This window comes from Cetorhinus maximus, chromosome 6 (genome assembly GCF_964194155.1).
Source record: "Cetorhinus maximus chromosome 6, sCetMax3.hap1.1, whole genome shotgun sequence".
NCBI lineage: Eukaryota > Metazoa > Chordata > Chondrichthyes > Lamniformes > Cetorhinidae > Cetorhinus > Cetorhinus maximus.
The window spans coordinates 20,565,706-20,589,153 of record NC_135884.1 but is presented as its reverse complement, the minus strand read 5'-3'; the positions used below and the strand labels follow the sequence as shown (position 1 = coordinate 20,589,153).

General features: G+C 41.7%; 1 protein-coding gene across 3 annotated transcripts in view; it reads right to left on the bottom strand.

Annotated features, from left to right (window-relative positions):
* The window catches only part of iars1 (isoleucyl-tRNA synthetase 1), a 189,664-nt gene extending 166,642 nt beyond the window's left edge, over window positions 1–23,022 (bottom strand). Inside the window, exons 1-5 of one of the 3 annotated variants that reach the window (XM_078543384.1) lie at window positions 22,957–23,022; window positions 7,474–7,602; window positions 5,572–5,728; window positions 5,005–5,124; window positions 3,176–3,258 (exon numbers count right to left, since the gene is read on the bottom strand). In XM_078543384.1, coding sequence (XP_078399510.1) covers window positions 3,176–3,258; window positions 5,005–5,124; window positions 5,572–5,728; window positions 7,474–7,592 — 479 coding nt within the window. In that variant the 5' untranslated portion in view covers window positions 7,593–7,602; window positions 22,957–23,022. Of the gene's footprint in view, window positions 1–3,175; window positions 3,259–5,004; window positions 5,125–5,571; window positions 5,729–7,473; window positions 7,603–18,793; window positions 18,918–22,934 lie in introns of those variants that run through there. The other 2 variants (XM_078543383.1, XM_078543385.1) reach the window with 2 other exon arrangements.
* Window positions 23,023–23,448: the final 426 nt, after the last annotated feature.

Sequence of the window (23,448 nt, the reverse complement as noted above, 5' to 3'; positions counted from 1 at the left end):
TCCCCCCGCCCGCACAGGTAGCGCATAGCTGTAAAATGGCGCCATGCCCCCGATTGGGGGCGCGCCTGTGCACGCCAGCACTTCAACTTCACCCCCGACGGGGGGAAAATCCTGCCCTATGACCTCTAATTTGAACACTCCCAAGTGGAAGCTTTTTCTCTATATCTAACCTAGCAAATCTTTCATCATTTTAAAGAACTCCATCTGGTCACCCCTCAGTCTTCACCTTTTTAAGAGAAAGAATCCTAACTTGGTTAAACTTCCTGAGAAACATACACTCTCAGTTCCGGCATTAACCTTGTGTATGTTTTTTGCACCTTCTCCAATGCCTCTATCATTTTCAAAACATGGAGACCAGAAATGTGCACAGTACTCCAAGTGTGGTATAACCACAAAGTCATAAAAAACATACTCTGGGACTGTGCATTATTCAACATAATCCTCAATATCTCTTCTCTGACATCTCAATGTTACTACCCTGGCTTGGTTCCAGTCTTACTGTCTAATCACAGCCACAGCATTTCTAGCAATAGCTTTTCTTCCTCCCTTTGCACTAATGCCTCTGGGATTTCCAAGGATCGATCCTTGTTCCCCAACCACATTCCTCATCTACACGATGCCACCTGGCAATATTACCTGCAGATGCGGGGGGTGGGGTAGGCTTCCACATGTACGACAATGATATCTGACCCTACCCTTCCATCAGTGCCTTCTCCACTGACTGTGCTTATCTGGTATCCAGAGTTGGATGAGGTGCAATTTCACCTTTCTCCACCTAATTCTCCACTTCAATTTCCCCACCTAAACACTGGGAAAAATATTGTTTCTGATTCCATCCTGCTCAATCAATGCCTCAGGCTGACTCTGGCCTCATATACACTACATCACAAAGATGTCCTACTTTCATACCTGTAACATTGCCCACAGCCACCTTTACTTCAACTGTTTTCTTACTTCCAGATAAGACTATCTTGTGTCCATGACATCTTTGTCAATCTCTCCTTAGCCCTCAACTATCCTGCTTTGCCTACTCCACCCCCTTAAACTGTATAAATTCCATCACTTTCTACTTCTCTATCTCTGAAGAAGTCATACAGACTCGAAACTTTAACTCTATTTTTCTTTCCACAGATGCTGACAGACCTGCTGAGTTTTTCCAGAATTTTCTGTTTTTCTTTCATAAATATCCCTTGTCGGGGGAGTGAAAAGCTGTGGCACCTGGGAATGCCTGAATACGTAAGCATCATAGCTCCTCAGAAGGCACCGTGCACACACCTGGAAATTTAAGGCCATGCTAACCTTCACTGCTACAGGTATTGTTGGGTGACCACCAATGCCAGCTCATCAGCTCATCTACCATCATGGGACAAAGATCTGTGACAGCCTCTTGGGAGAGGCGGAGTCTTCAGCAACACTGTTGCTCTGATATCTGCAGGTAGCTCAGCCTCTGTTTGTTTGTCTACATACCCTTTCTACTCAGCACCTCTTCCCTGCTTTGGAGAAGTTCTACCGCTTCCCCATTCCAAAGCTGCCCCTGCAGGTGGCTATGAGGTTGCTGCTGTCTGAATCCATGTGCCCACACCTTTCTCCCTCTCGGGTTCTCCTCCTTGTTGAGGGCCCTTCCTCCCAAGTGGACGAGGCCCATGGCACTTGGATTCTGAAAGGCCACTCTGCCCCTTGCTTCTTCAGTGCTGGCCACTCACCCCCCACCTCTCAGCCCCTTCTCAACTGTCCCCCCCCATGCCAGGTTCTAGATGGCATGATGGAGGCTCAACACCAAATCCTTAGCATGTTAACTCTCCCTCTTCGATGGCCATGCTGCTCCAACCTTCCTGGGAAAGCAAAATGCCTGATCCCACAGCTTCTAAATGCAGCAATGACCTCAGCTGTTGCCTTTAAATACCTGTCAGGGCTCTGGCATCCCATAGCCTCTGTGCACACTGTAAAATTCAAACAGAACCATACAGTACCATTCAATTAGGTCTTTAATCATGTTAATAAGCTCTCAATCACCAGTTTTGAAGAAGCGCACACTGTTCACACTGGAATTGTCATCTGCTGCTGGTAAATTACAGACCCAGTGTGATGACGTCAGAGGTCCATTCTAACGTCAGCCCACATTAAATTACTCCCCAGCTATCCTGTCCCACCTCCAAGGCTATCCACTGGAGCTGCAAAATCCTGGCCAATTAGTGGATGAGAAGAAACAAGAGAGAATAAAAAGGCAATTCAGACCAAAAGAAAATGGGAACAGAGAGAAATAGTTACAAAAAAAAAAAGGTTTTATTGGGATGCTGGTAAATATTATTTTCAATATTTTAGGACAAAATATTTACTGTATTTTCATATCATGAAGCATAATAGAGGTTAAAAGTTGTTTCAAATTTAATAAAAGTTACAACAGGGTTGATCTTGTAAAAGCCATTATTTTGGAACAATTGCCAAAAGCATTTTCAACTAATTAGAACAGCTGAACTGTGACTCAAGTCTTCCAGTAGGAGGAAATGTTCATCAAAAATCTTCTAAAAATTGAGCCATTTAATAGAGAACAACCACGTTGATTTTTTTTTCCTTTTAATCCACACTTGTGACTTAAAAGGCATTGTGTAAAAAAAAAAATTGAATACTGGCCATTTTGTAAAAGAGGAACCTCAGATAAACTGAAGTCTGCAAACTACAAACTCACTAGGTTTAACAATTATTTTTAAAAAGGCACAACCTGATGAAGTTACAACAGCAGAGGAGGCCCTACCAACTCTCTGTAGAGCAATTCAGTCAGTCCCATTCCTCCGTCCTATCCCCATGGCACTGCAAGTTTATTTCTCTCAAATGCCCATCCAATTTCCTTTTGAAATCATTGATCGTCTCCACTTCTACCACCTTGCAGGCAGGGAGTTACAGGTCATGACCAGCATAAATAAGCGTTTCCTCACGACCCTCTGTATTTTTTGCCCAAAACATTAAATCTGCGTCCCTTAGTACCATCAGCTAATGGAAATAGCCTTTCTTTGTTTCGCTTGTTTAAGTCCTTGCATGTTTAAAAAGATACTGACCTTGACAGTATAATTTTAAAGCACAGGCAAATCTACCAAATCTGACTTCATCAGCGAATTTTCAACACTGGCTTATTTTCAACCATAATTGCTGAAATGCAAAGATCATTTTTAAGACTTACCAAACAGATTCCATGAATGAAGGATACAAGGTCTTATAATCATTCTCAAAATCAATCCAGCGTCCCAATCGGGTGACAGCACACTGTTGATGAAAACCAAGCATCGTAAATATTAAGAAGGTGTTTCTGTCATAAACAGTAAAAGCTAAATGATGAAAATGTCAACAACCTTTTAGTCTTGAAATATTAGAAAATATCAAATAAATTAATTTCATAAAATATACCTTAATATTAAAAATAATGGAAAAAGTTAAATACCTAACTAATTACTTAATTACAAAAGCAAAATAAGTTAATTATTTATTGATATTTCCCCTGAATTCCACTCACTAGTGAGTAAATGCATCACAGTGTGTTTTGGCACCAGACAGATCAAAAAGATTGATCCTGCAGTTATTCCTTCGTAACTTTTTTTTTTAAAAACGCAAATTATATTGATGGGGACACCCACTAATTTACTTCTGAGATTGTACACATCAACAGAGAAGATATTGGATTGTATTTTATCAACTGTGAATACACCAAAGATAGGACTGTGGGTGTTCTCAATCTTTTAAATTTCAAAGAAGTGTTAATGGTGCCACCAGAGGGAATTATCATGTGAAGGCCCTTTATTGCGCTAAATTTAAAAGCTCAGTTTTGGAGTTTAAGCACTAAGCAATTTAACAGGGTGCAACATACTATACCAAAGGTTAGCAGTTTGCATCCGACACGTGTAGCAGGGCCCTAAAATTATCCAGTCTATCTGCTACTAATTGCTGCCTTTTTGCATTGAATGCACAAAAACTGTTTGCTACATAGGCACAATGTCTCATTTTCTTCATGCTGATTTCGCTCTGCCACATCAATGTCTCTGTGATATTCTCTGTCTTCCTGTCTGTGTGACAATCTCTTATCAGTATTTGCTGTCTTCTTTCTTTCTCAATCCTTATGCTTGCCACAATCTATTTTCACCCACGTCTCTTTCCCCTCTGTCCAGGTGTCTCTATCTTTGTGTATCTCTCCCCAGCCTCCTCCTACATGACGATAGCCATGTCCATATCAATTTCTTTTTAAAAAGATCTTCCCCCTCCTCCACCTCCAAAGATTATTGTCTGCAGCCTTGCAGGTTGTCAAGAGTTGCAGAAAGATGAAGAACAGGGAGTAAGCCAAAAGAAAAACACCCACAAGGCTATTAGATTGATATATTTTTTATGAGCAAAAAAAGTGGCTGATATAGTGAAAAAAGGATAGAAACTGGAAAGCAGCCAATTATTCGGGCTTGTGCAGCGAGGTGAAATGTTGGTAAGGAATGGATCAGGACACTATTTTTCATCAACATCAAGAAATGTATTACAAGCAACTTAGAGACCCCATAATAAAAGGAAAACACTAAACTTTGCTGAAATGAGGAAAATGAGGGAAGCTCAAGGCTTCTAGTGAAGCAGTGAAGAGAGCAACAAAATACTGAAGCTAAGAAAATGATGAGCAGAGCTGCACAACTCACAGCACAGCACCATCTGGAGGAGACAATGAAAGACAAGTATAACTGACAGCCATAACTAATTTGGACAAGTGTTACAGCATTATCCATTAAAAGTAATATATCATAAAACAGGAAGTTGCAGATATGTATTTTAATGGAATTGGAAAGCATCAAAAGGTTACAAAATTGTAATCCTGAGAGTCAAACATGTACATCTCATTTTCAAATATTACAAACACCTACATAGGCACTATGCATTAACAAGCTAGTGATCCAGCATTTTTTTTCAAAAGGTCATTTAATGGTTCTAACCCATCATTCTCAGCCTCAGAATACAGGACTGTATTAAGTCAATTGCACTTACCTCCCATTCATTTGCATATCTCATTACTATGCCTCGACAGTGCCTGTTGTATTCAGCAATTCCCATTGCTGCTACATCTTCGGGTCCTTTTATTCCCAGTGTCTTGTCAATTTCATATTCCTGCACATATTATACAAAGTTTCAAATTTGAAAAACTGATGTACTTTGGTGATAAAATTTTAATTGTCTGCATTTTCAAGTCTTTCCTAAAATAACCAAAAGAAGATTTAAAAACTATCAAAGCTATAGATATGTTAATAATGGTAACAATCCTTGCAGCTATTAATAAAAACCTATTACAGCAACATTTATATCTAATCTTAAACATTAACCAAATCTGACAGCAGCATTGAATGGTGGCACTCAAATTGTAATCTCCTGCACTGCTAATTTCTCAGTTTTATCTGTTGCTGATGTGCTAAGCAGGGCCAGAATCAATATTTGTGTAGTGCAGAAAACATATATAAATATACTCATACGTCCGATTTACATAAGAGCTGTCTCTTACAAAATTCCAAATTGGAACAACATAATCTGGTAAAACATTACCCAATTCTGCAAACCTACCACAGGTAAACCATGACAATCCCATCCAAATCTCCTTTCCACATAGAATCCACTCTGATGAGCAAACCTGGTCACTATATCCTTTATTGTCCCCGCAAGTATATGACCATAGTGTGGAAGGCCAGTGGCAAAAGGCGGTCCATCATAAAAAGTATATCTGTCAAGTTCAATAATTATGTTTCAAATTAGATTCCTTACTGAAGATACAGATGTGCTCAAAGCATGCAAGCCTTCCACATGGTAACAAAGCCAGAAAAGAGAACAATTAAATGGTAATTCAAATGGCTGATACCGGGGATGGCAGGACTGTTGTATGAGGAGAGATTGGCTCGACTGGGCCTGTATTCACTAGAGTTTAGAAGAATGAGAGGGGATCTGATTGAAAAACATTTTTATCCAGAGGGTGGTGACGGTCTGGAATGCACTTCCTGGGAGGGTGCTGGAGGCGGGTTGCCTCACATCCTTTCAAAAGTACCTGGATGAGCACTTAGCACGTCATAACATTCAAGGCTATGGGCCAAGTGCTGGTAAATGGGATTAGGTAGGTAGGTCAGGTGTTTCTCACGTGTCGGTGCAGACTCAATGGGCCGAAGGGCCTCTTCTGCACTGTGATTTTGTGATTCTGTGAAACATATAAAATTCAAACAGGGCTAGACAGATTAGATGCAGGGAGGATGTTTCCCCTGGTTGGGGAGTCTAGAACGAGGGGCCACAGTCTCAGGATATGGGCCAGGCCATTTAGGACTGAGATGAGTAAAGATTTCTCAGAGGGTGGTTACCCTGTGGAATTCTCTACCACAGAAGGCTGTGGAGGCAGGTCACTGAGTAAATTCAAAAAATAAATTGATAATTTTTTGGATATTAGGGGCATCAGGGTTATGGAGAGAAAGCGGGAATATGGCGTTGAGATAGAGGATCAGCCATGACCATATTGAATGACAGAGCAGGCTCAAAGGGCTAAATAGCCTACTCTGCTCCTAGCTTCTATGTAGAAAAAACATACCAAATCTTTTTTAAAAAGAGAAAAAATGAAATGGAAGAAAATAAAGGACAATAAGCAATGGAGCAAGAGTTAAGAGAGGTGACCAAAAGCTTGATCAAAAATTTGGGTTTTTAAAAAGGTTTTTAAAGCTGGAGAGAGAAGTGGGTTTGTGGTAGGAATTTGAAAATGGAACTCCCAGATGTCTGAAGGCTCTGCCATCAATAGTGTGGATGTGAGGTAGGAATGCACAAATAGCAGGTGTCAGAGGAATGCAGATGTGGGAAGGCTGTAAGTCTGCAGAATGTCTCAGCTAGCTTGGGACAAGTTTCTGAATGGATTTGAAATGGATGAAGATTTTAAATTGAATGTATTGGAGGACATGGCTAGTGTGAGTTAGTGAGGATGGATAAATGTTCAAGCAGGAATTTGTGAGGGACAGAATACATGCAGCTGAGTTTTGAAAACGTTGGGAGTTTATGGTGGATGGAGCATGAGAGAACAGCAAGTCGGATGTGCAAATCATTGACAGGTGATAAAAAGAATGGATAAAGGTTTCAACAACAGTGAGAATAAGGTAGAGGCAGAAGCAGACATTGTTGCGATGATGATAGTACAATATTTGTGCTCTTTACAGCTGTCATGCACAAGAAAGTGAATCACAGAATCAAATCCTTACCTCACAGCACAGCAGCCTTAAAGAATACATTTATTGCACTTTAGTAAATCAAAAAGAAATTCCCAGTTGAATAAATTTTACCACAAAGTGCTGTACAATTCTACTCAGTAACTAAGGCAATAAAATGCCATTTTCCAGATTTTTATTTTATTTAGCGTAGCTAAAAAACACTTCAGATGAACTGGGTAATCTGGATCGTTTTAAATTACTGAATAAAGAGTTAACAATTTGAAGAATGCCTCACCTGGGCCGATTTCTAGCCTGTTTCAGACATTCCTGAAAACAATCATACTGCTTCCAGATCCTTAGTACCTGCTCTTCCTCTGCAGGAAAGTTGATTGTTTCTGGCACAGGTTGAACCATTCTTTACGATCTGGATTTGAAAGAAAAGGAAGTAATCTTTCAAATTTAGGCAAAGTGATTAATTACCAACTGAGGAAGTTGGTACATTTTATCAATGAATCAAAAATAATAATGGTCACATATTTCAATCCACAATAGATTTCAGATGATTTGCAGCCCATTTTTCCCAAGAAACAAGAGAAACTGCTAATCCTAAAATCAGACTCAAGTGGTTGAAGGCTTCAAGTCAGACAGCTGTGAAGTTATCCTTCAGCAAGGAGAGTGTGGCCAGAGATACAATATCCAGAGAGGAATACCTATGAAAAACAAGTCTTATACTGCCTCCAACTAATCTTCATCACAATCACACAATCAGAAGCTGCTCACATAGAAAACATTTAAGTTGACCACCAAACCACTGCAATAATTTGTAATCGGAAAGGCCCAAAAATATTTTATATAAAAGTTTCAGTATAGCCCATTAATTCTACGAGTGTTATAAGGGATATATCAGAGGATTACACATCTTTTACATTTTAAATTCATCAAGCAGGTTGAACAGTTCAAGACATAGCTCAGGTTTTCTAGTCCACATCAATACAATTCTTCTCCCTATCCCCAATTTCTTTCCCTGACCTTCTCCAGTATTTCACCATGGTGCCCCTTCTTTATCTATAAGCCAAGATCACAAGGGTCTGCAGAGGATTTCAGTTGGCAAGTAGCACAGGCCGAGCCCAAAGCTCTTCTATTGAACACCCACTTCAAGCAGAAGTCATTGAACCCTGGTTGAGTTTCTTGCTCTGCAGACAGGACCAACAAAGCACTAGCTTTGTAATTCAACATTGTTTTAGTTTCAGCCATACAAAAATTGCATTTATAATTACACAGAATATATAGCACAGAAACAGACAAGTTTAGTTTGATGTTTATGCTCCAGCTGAGTCTCCTCCCATTCCATCTACCTCACCTCAAACTTCGGTTTCTTTTCTTCTCACATAACCATCTGGCTTCCTTCTGGGCTACAGTCTCAGGATATGGGGCAGGCCATTTAGGACTGAAATGAGGAAAAATTTCCTCACTCAGAGGGTGGTCAACCTGTGGAATTCTTTACCACAGAAGGCTGTGGAGGGTGGGTCACTGAGTATATTCAAGAAGAAAACTGATAATTTTTTGGATATTAGGGGTGTCGAGGGATATGGAGAGAAAGCGGGAATATGATGTTGAGTTAGAGGATCAGCCATGATCATATTGAATGGTGGAGCAGGCTTAAAGGACCAATAGCCTTGGTCCTAGTTTCTATGTTTCAATGAAAACATCTAAGCTATTTACCTCAACCACATTCTAATCTCTTGCTGAGTAATTAAATCTCTAGCATTGCTGAAAAAAGAGACATGCTGTTGAAGCTTTTCGTCTTATATTCATCAGGACAGAGTCACAAGAATACCAAATCTCAAAAGGGGACAACAATTTATACAGCATGAAAAGAGGGTGCTGACTGGTTGGCAAGTGAATTCTGATTGGTAGAGGCGCTGCCATGAAGAATGCACCAGGGAACAGTTTCCCTGAACCACATGCTACTGAGGAAAACATCAGGCTGGAAATATGTACTAACATACAGTCCCACTCCCTCAGGTAGTGATCATATAATGGATATATTCTAAGATTCACAATACCCCTGAAACAGGTTTAGAGAACTAAATGTTTTTAAGAAATGTTAAATACCCTGCCTTCAACAATGTTTAGAGGGCCAAACAGTGGGTTTCTGTACTGCTTTGTTTCATTCCAGCTGTACCAGTGATTTAACTGAAAGTTGTTTTGTTGACAGGAAAAATATTCAGCAGCAAGTATCAACACATTGATTTATGCTAAATACACAATTCAGCATCATTAGTGTGCTACAAATATATTGTCTGAATGCATTTACCCATGTGAACTCATGCTTTACATAAGATGGGAAAAATAAGTTACTACTCAAGTCATCTAATTTTCAATACTTTTAAAATAGCAAACGTCTTCCACTGTACATTTTGTTGAAAGGCTTCAACTGCAGTCCAAAAACACAAACACAAGAATGAGCAGAACTTCAGCTGATCTGGGGTTCAATTCTCAGTGCCACTATTCCTACATCATCAAAATAAGGGACCCAGTGTGACCCAACCTGCAAACTTCCCACCTTTAGAATGGGAGCACAAAGAAAAATAATGTTATAAGAGTGGATGCCCAGAAAGGAGGTGGGAGGAAGGTGTGAGGGGTGAGGGAGGAGAAGGGGAAAGCTAATTGCTAGTCACTTATCATGCATAAAGAAAAAAGCTCACTTTTTTTTTAAAAGTGCATAAAATGGTTTTATTTTGAATGTAATACCTTGCAAAATTGAACAAAAATACAGTAATTCAAGATAAACTCATCTGAGCTGAAGCATATCATCAACATTTTAAACTGTGCTACATCAAATCAAACAAAAAGGTGACAAATCAGAAATAGAGTATTTATATGACTGAATTATATCAATTCAATATGAGAATTGTTTGTAAAGCTTTTTTTTCATTTTATTAGATTTAATCACAAGGAGGATTTTAATAAAATGAATGAAAGGTCATAGACCTGAAGCGCTAACTCTTGTTTCTCGTTCCACAGATGCTGCCAGACCTGCTGAGTGTTTGCAGCACTTCTGTTTTCACTTCAGATTTTTCAGCATCCGCAGTACCTTGCTTTTGTAAGGATGTTCAAAATCTTCCTTATATTGTTCCTCGTGTATAAATACTTTCAAAAAGCATTTGATAACATGTCACATAATGGACTTGCTCGTTAGCATGATTGAAGTCCATGGGTTTAAAGAGGCAGCAGGTGCATGGATACAAAATTAGTTAAGAAACAGAAAGCAGAGAGTAGTGGTGAACAGTTTTTTCAGGCTGAAGGGAAGTGTGCAGTTGTGTCCCCCACAGGTCAGTGTTGAGATCACTGTTCTTTCTGATAGAGATCAATGACTTGGACTTGGGTATACAGAGCACAATATAAAAGCTTGCAGGTGACACAAGAGATGGAAATGTACTAAACAATGAGGAGGATATTAGCAGACTTCAGGGGACACAAAAAATGGTAGAAGAGGCAGACACAAGGCAATGTCTATATTTAATGCAGAGAAGTGATACACTTTGGGATACTCTACCCTCAAATAGCCTCTAGGCTTCACTTGCATCACCCGCATCCAAACTTGGACAACAGCTCATTGCTGCTTCATGCCGATTCCACTCCTCCTAAGTAGTCATTATTCCACCACAGGACCTCTGACTTTAAATCTGCACTCCTTCCTTCTATTGCCATCTGACCAGCCCATCCATGTCCTCCTGTAATCTAAGGCTATCCTCCTCATTATTTACCACCCCACCAATTTTCATGTCATCCACGAACTTACTGATCAACCCTCCTATATTCAAGTCTAAATCATTTATATATGCCACAAACAGCAAGGGACCCAACACCGATCCCTGTGGGACCCCACTGGACACAGGCATCCAGTTACAAAAACACCCCTCGACCATCATCCTCTGCTTCCTGCCACTCAGCCAGTTCTGGATCCAATTTTCCAAACTGCCTTGGATCCCACGGGCTCTTACCTTCATTATCAGTCTCCCATTGCGGGACCTTATCAAAAGCTTTGCTGAAGTCCAAGTAGACTACATCAAATGTATTGCCCTCATCTACACACCTGGTCACCTCTTCGGAAAAATTCAATCAAATTGGTCAGACATGACCTCCCTTTAACAAAACCATGCTGACTGTCCTTGATTAATCCCTGCCTCTACAAGTGTAGATTAATTCTGTCCCTCAGAATTGCTTCTAATAGTTTCTCCGCCACTGAGGTTAGACTGACTGGCCTGTAGTTCCCTGGTTTATTCCTTCCTCCCTTCTTGAATAACAGTACCACATTGGCTGTCCTCCAGTCAAATTATTGCCAGCGCCCCTGCTATCTCCTCCCTTGCCTCACTCAACAGCCTGGGATACATTTCATCTGGACCTGGAAATTTATCTACTTTTAAGCCTGCCAGACCACTTAGAACCTCCTCCATTTCTATGCTAATTTTTAAAATTATGTCACAATCCTTCTGCCTGATTTCCATGCCCACGTCGTCCCTCTCACTTGTGAACACCGACACAAAGTATTCATTTAGAACCCTTCCGGCTCCACGCACAAATTATCACAATGGTCCTTAATGGGCCCTACTCTTTCCCTCGTTATCCTCTTACTCTTAATGTACTTGTAAAATAACTTTGGATTTTCCTTTATTTTACCTGCCAATGTTTCTCCATGCCCCCTTTTTGCTCTCCTAATTTCCTTTTTAAGTTCCCCCTACACATTCTATACTCCTCTAGGGCTTCCGCTGTTTTAAGCGCTCGGTATCTGCCATAAGCCTCCCTTTTTCTCTTTATCCAATCCTGTTCCCTGGATTTGTTGGTCCCACCCTTTATCTTTACTGGAATATGTTGGCCCTTTACTTTCCCTATTTCCTTCTTGAATGAGTCCCACTGCTCTGACACAGATTTACCTAAAAGTAGCTGCTCCCAGTCCACTCTGGCCAAATCATATCTGATCTTATTAAAATTGGCCTTCCCCCAATTTAGAACTCTGATTTCTGGCCCATCCTTGTCCTTTTCCATAACAACCTTGAATCTAACAGAGTTATGATCACTATCTTCAAAATGCTCCCCCACTGATAGCTCTACCACTTGCTCGGCTTCATTCCCTAAAATTAAGTCCAGGACCCTCTCTTGTAGGGCCTTCTACCGACTGGCTTAAAAAGCTCTCCTGGATGCATTTGAAGAATTCCACTCCCTCTAAACCTATCACACTATGACTAACCCAGTTAAAGTTGAAATCCCCCACTGTTACTACCCTATTATTTTTACACTTCTCTGAAATTTGCTTACATATCTGCTCTTCTATTTCTCTCTGACTGTTTGGGGGCCAATAGTACACTCCCAGCAATGTGATTGCTCCATTTTTATTTTTCAGTTCTACCCATATGGCTTCATTTGAGGAGCCTGCTAGGGTGTCATCCCTCCTTACTGCTGTAATTGATCCCTTGATCAATATTGCGATACCTCCTCCTCTTTTACCTCCTACCCTGTCTCGCCTGAAGACCCTATATCCTGGAATATTGAGCTGCCAATCCTGCCCCTCTCTCAACCATGTCTCTGTGACAGCAATGACATCATACTTCCACGTGTTAATTTGTGCCCCCAACTCATCTGCCTTATTCGTCAGACTCCTTGCATTAAAATAAATACCATCCAACCTTGCCAAACTCCCTTGTGCCTTAACTGGCCTATAATTTCTATGCCTTCCAGACTCACTTGCTCTCTCTTCTAATTTTGGCTGTGCATCTCCCCCTGCTGAACATCCTCTCAGGATCCCATCCCCCTGCCATGTTTTCTGAAAAGGTCTTCCAGAAGAGGAAGCAAATCCCCCTGTGGGATAAGCGAGCGTTTCACGACTGCCCAGCTCACCCTAACAAGAAATCAGCATGCCACTGTCATCAGCACATATGCTCCTACACTCAAGGCAACAGATGAGGCCAAGGAGGGATTCTACAATAACCTTGAGCAATCCCTAGCCCAAATCCCAGCAGGCAACAAACTAATCTTCCTCGGAGACTTTAATGCCAGAATTGGGAAGAACGCGGATCTCTGGAAGGGTGTGATTGGCAAGGAAGGAGCAGGGAAAGCATACCCCGGAGTCCTCCACAGCACAACACCTTCCCCATCGATTGATCAATGGCGAGATCCTAGAAAACATGGACCGTTTACCATATCTTGGGAGCCTCCTCTCAGCGGAGGCAGACATAGATGGCGAAATACATAATTGTCTCCAAAGTGCTAGCTCAGCCTTCAGCCAGCTGAGGAAGAGCATATTTAAGAACCAGGATCTCAAGCCATCTGCTTGGAGACTTGGACAACCTACAGTAGACAACTCAAAACACTGCCAAGGTACCACCTGCTCTGCCTTCGCAAGATCCTCCAAATCAGATGGCAAGAAAGGTGCTCCAATAGCTGTGTCCTCTTCCAAGCCAACAGGCCCAGCATCAAGGCACTAATCACTTAAAACCAGCTCCGCTGGGTGGGACATGTCATTCGTATGCCTGACACCAGACTCCCGAAGCAACTGCTCTACTCAGAACTCGGACGTGACAACAGACTCCCAGGAAGACAACAGAAATGCTTTAGGGATGTCCTCAAAGCATCCCTAAAGAGGTCAAACATCCCTGCCAATTCGTGGGAGATCTTCTTTGGCCTGCGACCAACCAAAATGGAGAAAGTTCATTTGAGAAGGCACCGGACACATAAACACTTGGTCAGGAAAACGCGAAGTGAAGTCGAGGCAGAGAGAGCGTGCACAAACATCCAAACAGCTTATATACTGAACCTTCAAGCACTACCAGCCCCACATGTGGCAGAGTCTACAGATCACGCATTGGACTAATCAGCCATCGACCTGGAGTGGAAGCAAATCATCCTTGATCGCGAGGGACTTCAGTTGTATGGAGAGACTGGAACAGCTAGAAATGTTCTCCTTAGATCAGAGAAGGTTAAGGGGAGATTTAATAGTGGTGTTCAAAATTATGAGGGGCTTCAATTACATTTTTTAAAAATGTAAAATTTTAATTTGCAAGACAAGTTGTCATGATCTGAAAAGTACTACCTGAAAAGATGTTGGAAACCGACTCAATCATGAATTTCAAAAGGGAATTGGCTATACAGTTGAAAGGGCAAAATTTGCAAGGCAATGGGGAGACATTGGGTGAGTGGAACCAGTTACGTAGCTCTGTAAAAGAGCCAGCACACACATTTTGGACAAATTGGTCTCTTTCTATGCTGTACATACATATGATCATACGAATAAGGAGCAGGAATAGGCCACTGAGCCCCTTGAGGCCTCTCCGCCATTCAATAAGATCATGGCTGGTCTGACTTTTAACCTCAACTCCACATTTCCACCTACTCCCCCCGATAATCTTTCACCCCCTTGCTTATCAATAATCTATCTGCCTCTGCCTTAAAAATATTCAAAGTCTCTGCTTCCACCGCCTTTTGAAGCAGAGTTCCAAAGATTCACGAAAATCAGAGAAAAAATTTCTCCTCAACTGTCATAAATAGGTGACCTTTATTTTTAAACAGTGACCCCTGGTTCTAGATTCTCCCACAAGAGGAAACATCCTTTCCACATCCACCCTGTCAAGACCCCTCAGGATCTTACATGTTTCAATCAGGTCGTTTCTTACTTCTAAACTCCAGCGGATACAAGCCAAGCCTGTCCAACCTTTCCACATAAGACAACCCGCCCATTCCAGATATTAGTCTAGTAACCTTCTCTGAACTGCTTCCAACGCATTTGCATCCTTCCTTAAATAAGGAAACCAATACTATACACAATACACCAGATGTGGTCTCACCATTGCCCTGTATAACTGAAGCATAACTTCTCTACTTTTGTATTCAATTCCCCTCATAATAAACAATAACATTCTATTAGCTTTCCTAATTACTTGCTGTACCTGCATACTAACCTTTTACAATTCATGCACTCGGACACCCAGGTCCCCCTGCATCTCAGAGCTCTGCAATCTCACCATTTAGATAATATGCATATTTTTTATTTTTCCTGCCAAAATAGACAATTTCACATTTTCCCACATTATATTCCATTTACCAGATCTTTGCCTGCTCACTTAACCTATGTATATCCCTTTGTAGTCTCCTTACGTCCTCTTCACGACTTACTTTCCTACCTATCTTTGTGATATCAGCAAATTTAGCAACCATACTTTTGGTCCCTTCATCCAAGTCATTTATATAAATTGTAAAACGTTGAGGTCCCAGCATTGATCCCCGTGGCACACCGCTCATTACATCTTGCCAAACAGAAAATGACCCATTTATGCCTGCTCTGTTTCTTGTTAGCTAGCCAATTTTCTATCCATGTTACCTTCTACACCAAGGGCTTTTAGTTTCTGCAATAACCTTTGATGTGCCACCTTACCAAATGCCTTCTGGAAATCTAAGTACAGTTCATCCACCAGTTTCCCATTATCCACAGCACATGTTACTTTTTCAAAGAACTCCAATAAATTAGTTAAACATGATTTCCCTTTCACAAAACATTGTTGACTCTGCCTGATTATCTTGATTTTTTCTAAGCGTCCTGTGTATTCTGAAATATCCCCTTAAATGTCTGCTACTGCATCTCTAATAACCTATCCCTTAACCTAATTTTCACTCTGCTTTCATGCCCTCACAATTGCCCTTAAGTTTAAAATACTAGTCTTAGACCCACTTTCCTCTCCCTCAAGCTGAATGTAAAATTCAATTATATTATGATCGCTGCCACCTTCACTATGAGGTCATTAATTAATCCTATCATGTTGCACAATACCAGGTCGCATATAGCCTGCTATCTGGTTGGCACCAGAACATGCTGTCCTAAGAAACTATCCTGAAAACATTCTATGAACTCCTCATCTAGGCTACCTTTGCACATATGATTTTTCCAGTCTATATGTAGATTAAAATCTCCCATGATTAGCACTGACCTTTCTGACATGTTCCCATTATTTCTTCATTTATACCCTGTCCTACCTTGTAGTTACTGTTAGGGTGCCTGTACACCACTCCTGCAAGTGACTTCTTGACTTTACCATTTCTCATCTCTACCCAAACCACTTCTACATCCTGGTTTCCTGAACTTAGGTCATCCCTCTCTAATGTGCTAATATCATCGTTAATTAAAAGAGCTACCTCTCCACATTTTCCTAGCTTCCTGTTCTTCCTAAATATCACTATTCAGGTCCCAATCTATGTCATCCTGCAGCCATATCGCTGCAATGGCTATCAGATCGTACTTGTTTATTTCTTTTGCACTCAGTTCAGCTATTTTGTTTCAAATGTTGTGTACATTCATATACAGTGCCTTTAGTTTTGTACTTTTATTATCTTAGTAATGTCTAGCCTTATCTACTCATTTACTAGTGCATTTGTACTCTCGTCACATTGTTTATCATTTCCCATATTAATAGCTTTCTCTCTTGCCTTGACTGTACTCTTTTGGTTTACCTCATCATCTCAAATTTGATCCCTTGCCCCCACTATTTAGGTTAAAACCCTCTCTACTTCCCTCTTTATGCAGCTTGAGAGAACACTGGTCCCACCATGGTTCAGGTGTAGACCATCTCAATGGTACAGCCACCACTTTCCCCAGTACCGGTGCCAGTGCCCCATGAACCAGAACCCACTTCTCCCACACCAATCTTTGAGCCACACATTCATCTCTCTAATTTTATTTACCCTGTGCCAATTTGCATCTGGCTCAGGTAATAATCCAGAGATTATTACCCTTGAGGTTCTGCTTTTTAATTTTGTGCCTAGATGATGCTAATTGCTGCACAAACCAAATCCCAGGGGGAAATGTGACTTACAGGCCATACCCTTTCTTTTGTATTCTGAAAATGATAAATCATACTGATCTCAGCAGCAAGAAATCCAGTAACACTTTGGAGTTTTAATAAAGCTTTTACTTTTAATTTTTAACAAGAATAAAAGAAAATTTAAGCACACAAGATTACAGCTAAACTTAGTATTACAGAACATTCCCCCTGAAAGACTATCTCCTTGGTCAGACATACAAGTAAACACCTTCCAGGCAACGCGCCCTTATAGATGTTTATAAAAAATCCAGTAATTTAACCAAGGCAAACTGCTGCAGCTTCAATAAAGGCTTACCACGTGACCTGTAACTCTCTACTCTGCTGTAAAAATCCAAACTTCAGAATTAAACTCCTTTTGCAACCCAAGACTTTTCTGATTTGACTGAATGGCTGATTCAAACTGCACCTTCTCCCAGCCCAGAGCCACAGCTCAGCAGCTACATCTCATATCTCCAGCTCAACAGCTACAGCTCAAACAGCCACAGCTAAAACAGCTACATAAGCTCTCCAAGATAACTCTAAAACAACTTCTTTCCCCCTTTCATCTCACATCTCTTTGAAACTCAAACCCATCCAAATATAAGATATTTCATGTTTCTATATCAATAAAATATAATATACACACTTCTATTTGCTTATGGAACTCCAGTAAGACGCAAACATGTTTCTTGTTACCTCTGACTCCCTTTGATATTCAAACAAACTCTCCACTTATCTAAAAATGCAAATGTTAAATCTAACCTATTCATTTGTACCTCAAACCTAACACCTCTATCCTTTTCATGTTTAAACCCCCCAGAAAACCTGTCTCCTATAAATCTCTGCCCAGCTTAATTAAATCATATACACACACAAAGCCTTTTCCACATAACACAATATTCCCCAAAAATATTTTTTAAAAACATCAATTTCTCACACTAGCTTCTCATGCTCTCTATGCAGAACCTTTTTCCTAGTTCTACCTATGCCATTGGTACCTACATGAATCACAATGGCTGGATCCTCCCCCTCCCAATGCAAGTTCCTTTCCAGCCCTGAGCAGATATCTCGAAACCTGGCACTGGGCAGATGAGAGTCTTCTGGATTCTCGCTCTTGGCTGCAGAAAACAAAAGTGTCTATCGCCCTGGCTATAGTGTCCCTTCCTATTTTTTTTATTTATTTATTCACAGGATGTGGGCTTCGCTGGCTGGGCCAGCATTTATTGCCCATCCCTAGTTGCCCTCGAGAAGGTGGTGGTGAGCCGCCATCTTGAACCGCTGCTATCCGTGTGGTGTAGGTACGCCCAGTGTTGGTAAGAAGGGAGTTCCAGGATTTTGACCCAGCGACATTGAAGGAACGGCAGTATATTTCCAAGTCAGGATGGTGAGTGACTTGGAGGGAAACTTCCAGGTGGTGGTGTTCCGATCTATCTGCTGCCCTTGTCCTTCTAGACGGTAATGGTCCTGAGTTTGGAAGGTGCTGTTGAAGGAGCTTTGGTGAATTCCTGCAGTGCATCTTGTAGATAGTACACACTGCTGCTACTGTGCATCGGTGGTGGAGGGAGTGATTGTTTGTGGATGTGGTGACAATGAAGCGGACTGCTTTGTCTTGGACGGTGTCAAGCTTCTTGAGTGTTGTGGGAGTTGCACTCATCCAGGCAAGTGGGGAATATTCCATCACATTCCCGACTTGTGCCTTGCAAATGGTGGATAGGCTTCGGGGAGTCAGGAGGTGAGTTACTCGTCACACAGTTCGTAGCTTCTGACCTGCTCTTGTAGCCACAGTATTTATATGGCTAGTCCAGTTCAGTTTCTGGTCAATGGTAACCGCTGATGGATGCAGATAGTTGGAGATTCAGTGAACATCAAGGAGCGATGGTTGGATTCTCTCTTGTTGGAGATGATCATTGCCTGGCACTAGGAGGTAGGGCAGAAAAAATGCCAACTTTAAAAGGGAAGTGCAAGAAGACTGGTTTTAACTGGACTCAAGGGAGAGTACAGGTGGAGTTGAGTGAGGCAACATCAGCTTGAATACAGGTGGAAGAATTTCAGGTTGAATAGTAAGGGAGAAATGTACTAGGGATGCCAACTTGGACAAGATGGGCTGAGTAACAATGCACAATGAAGAGACGTGTCTATCAAAGGATGGGTAGTTGTGTACGAAATGCCATTTCTGCAATGGAGCAAGAGGGATGGATATGGGAGTGTGACGTTATGTACCTTTTGTGGCATGGGTGTGGCAGAAGTAATGACTTGATTGTTCAAATGAAAATGTAACCATCGTTTGTGTTATATCATAAGAATGGAACATCTATCAGCTGTGGAATTTAAAAACTCTTCAAATGAACCAGAATTCATTATTTGTTCATGTAAAGGTTAAAGATTTTTCAGGAAGTCTAAGTCCCTAGAACTCCCAGGGGAAAGCACCAATAATTGTAGGTCTTCAATATTTGGATTTCCCCTTCAGGATTTCACAGTTAGGTTTCCCCTTCCAAAATCAGCGAATGAATGTTTGGAATCCCTGTAAATTATGTCAATAAGTTTGTATAAATATATGAGAGGTAGCAGTGCAGCAGTACTTTTAACATGAAGAAAGATCCAAAGGAATTTGACAATAAGTGCAAGAAAAATGGACAGAGCCAGAGAGGAAAAGACTAGTAGTGACCAAAAGCTGGGTTTTGAAGGAATGTTTGTTTAAAGAAGTTGTAGAGGTTTAGGGAGGAAGTTTCAGACAATAGGCTTGCAACAGTTCAAGTGGACTGCCACTAATGGTGGGAGGATAAGGGTAGGAATATCAGTTGAAGTTAGACAATCACCTGCAATGGCTTCTCTTCCCACTCCCATGCCATTATCACTGCAATCCTCCTAGGATCTATCCTTGGCCCCATCCTATTTCTCATTTACAAGCAACTCCTTGGCAACATCATCCCAGTCAATCCTGAAAAGTCCTCCTCACTACTTTCTAAGGATTTATGCCAAAACCAGGGGAGCTACCAGACACGAGTCAAACATCATGGTTATGCTTTCAAAATCCTATTTTACATCCAATATCACAGACCCCTCTATCTACACCCCAGAGTATGTCCTGTCCCGCCAGCAGGAAAGACCCACAGGGTCAGGTAGGAATGACCCTGTGAATGCTCAATTGACTCCAGACCCCATGACGTTGTATGGCATCAGGTTAAACATGGGCAAGGAAATATCCTAATTACTACTTACTGCCCTCCCTTAACTTATAAATCATTACTCCTCCACGTTAAATATCACTTGGAAGAAGCACTAAGGGTACGTCTTCAATATTTGGATTTCCCCTTCAGGATTTCAGTTAGGTTTCCCCTTCCAAAATCAGCGAATGAATGTTTGGAATCCCTATAAATTGTCAATAAGTCTGCATAAATACATGAGAGGTAGCACTGCAGCAGTACTTCTAACATGAAGAGCCAAAAGAATGTGACAATAAGTGCAAGGAAAATGGACAGAGCCAGAGAGGAAAAGGCTAGCAGTGACCAAAAGCTGGGTTTTGAGGGAATTTTTGTTTAAATGAGGCATAGAATGTATTCTGGGTGAGGGACTTCCATCATCATGAATGGCTTGGTAGCACCACTTCTTACTGAGTTAGTCAAGTTCTGAAGGACATATCTGCCAGACTGGGCCTACAGATGGAGAGAGGACCAACTCGAGGGAAAAACCTACTCAGCCTTGTCCTCAGCAATCTGTTCCAGGCTGGAGTAATAGGAGTGGCCACTACACAGTCCTAATGGAAACAAAATTCCAATTTCCACTGAGGAGACCCTCTATCATGTTGTGTGGCACTAGCACACTGCTAAATGAAATAAACTCAGAACAGATCTAGGTGGTTTAAATTGCCTTGAGGCACTATGGACCATTAACAACACAGATTTTATATGGCCCAGAATTGACAGAAGAATTGAATTCCAGGGGTACAGCGAGTGTGACTGTACTTGACCAAGCATAACGTCAAAAAATAAAAACAGAAAACGCTGTAAACACTCAGCAAGTTAGGCAGCATCAGTGGAAAGAACAGAATAAACGTTTGGTCCATGACTTTGCATCACATCAAGTTCTGATCAAAGGTCAGAAATCTAAAATGTTACTGTTTTTCTCTCCATATATACTGCTTTCCAGCGCTATCTGGTGTTATTTCAGATTCCTAGCATTTGCCGTATATTACTTTTGTGTTAATACAGCATCAAAAAGCCTTGGTAAAACTGATGTCAGTGGGAATCAGGGGAAAAACTCTGCTGGCTGGGGTCTTAATTAGCAGAAAGGAAGATAGCTGTGGTTGTTGGAGACCAATCATCTCAGCCCCAAGATATCATTGCAGGAATTCCTCAAGGTAGCATCTTAGGCCCAACCATCTTCAATTGCCTTGCCTGCATCATAAGGTCAGAAGTGAGGACATTTGCCAATGATTGTACTAAGTGTTCAGTTCTATTTATAAAACTCCTCAAATGAAGCAATCCATTCCTGACTGCAGCAAGAACTGACCATTCAGACTTGGCTAGTAAGTGACAACTAATGTCCATACTGCACAAGTGTCAGGCAATATCCAACTCTGAGGGTCTAATCACCTCCCCTTGCTATTCAAAGACATCACCATCACCAAATCCCCTACCACCAATATCCTGACAGTCACAATTGACTAAAACTTAGGTCAGTCACATCAACATTGTCACTACAAAAGCAGGTCAGAGATTGGGAATTCGGAAACAAGCAACCCACCCCCTGACTTTCCACAATCTACAAGACAAGTCACAAGTGTGATGGAATACTCTCCTCTTGCCTGAGCGACTGCAGTTCCAACAAAACTCAAGAAACTCAATACCATCAAAGACAACGCAGCCCGCTTGACCAGCACCCCATCCACCACCTTAAACATTCACTCCAACACCACCAGTGCACTGTGGCTGCAGTACATACCATCTACATGATGCACAGCACAACCAAGGCTTCTTCAACAATACCTTCTAAACCCATGCATAAACCCTGCATATTAACACCACAAAAGCCATAGGCAATCAAGGCAGTAGCTCACCACCACAGTCTCAAGAGTAGTTAGGGTTGAGTTATAGTTGCTGGCTGTGCTAGCAATTCCCACATTCCATTAGCAAATTTAAAAAGTCACTGGCATAAAAAAAATTACATGAAAATATGCAGTCAAGCAGGTATTCCAAACTGCTTAGATTTATACAATTTAAGTAGTATTTAACTTAAAATAGTATTAAGATTTAGATTAAACTAAACATTTATTTTATGTTACATTTGCGTTTATGAATTTATACAGAGCTGACAATTCTATTCAGCTCATGGTGAAGTCTTCTGGGTCTGTCCAGTGTTAAGCATGCCGGTAGCAGTCTGATGCAACATCTGACTAATGACTGGAAAGGTCCAGCCTGCAAGATAATAGGTTTTCAAAACGTGGAATGTATGAAATGAGATGCTTGAAATACGCTGCAGACCCATCAGCGATGGAAAAATCGATCGAAGTTTCGGGGCAGATAGTTCTGACAAGTGGTCTGCACTCCCAAACTAGAACTGGTCTGTTCAGAAGCGAACAAAAGCTTCTGAGCGCTCATAATATATGCCCCATCACCATGACAGACACACACAGTGCAGACCATAGGGGAATCACACGGTAAGGGGAGGACCTGACACGGTGCTTCCAGGCAGCAGCTCCTACCGGGTGGGGGAGTCTTGCCGCGTCCCGGATACCGCACACGGGGTAGGGCCTGTGAGGAGCCGGCGGAACGTCTCCTCACAATCCCCGCCTCCCTCCCCGCCTCCCCGGGCAGACCTACTCGATCACCAACCGGCGCCTAACTGAGCTACAAACTGATGCTAACTCCATAACCAAATTCCCTCTCCCCGCCCGAGGCCCCAGACTCACGCTGCCGCCGAGCTTCTCTCACCGGCTTTTCGGCTGCAATTCAGCGGGGCAGTTGCTCCATCACCTGGACCAATCGCCTGCGTCCCGCAAATAACCTCTCCTCCCGTTGGCTGATTTCTGTCACTAAAAGCGTGGCCGTTTCCCAGTATACTCGTCTCCTATTGGTTTGCCTCCATATTTGGTCATTGGCCATGTCTGTCCGGGGGGCTGGTTTTGTGGGTTTCCTCGTGCCAGCCGGTGCCTCCTGTCTGTCCGCTGCTCCGAAACAGAATCACAGAATTGTTACGGTGTAAGAAGGAGGCCTTTCAGCCCGTCGTGTCTGCACTGGCTCTCTGAGCATTTTAATTTAGTACCAATCTCCTGCCTTTTCCCTGTAACCCTGCACATTGTTTCTTTTTTAAATAATCATCCAATGCCCTCTTGAATGCCTCAATTGAACCTGCCTCCGCCACATTTCCCGGCAGTGCATTCAAAACCCTAACTACTCACTGTGTGAAAAAGTTTTTTCTCACCT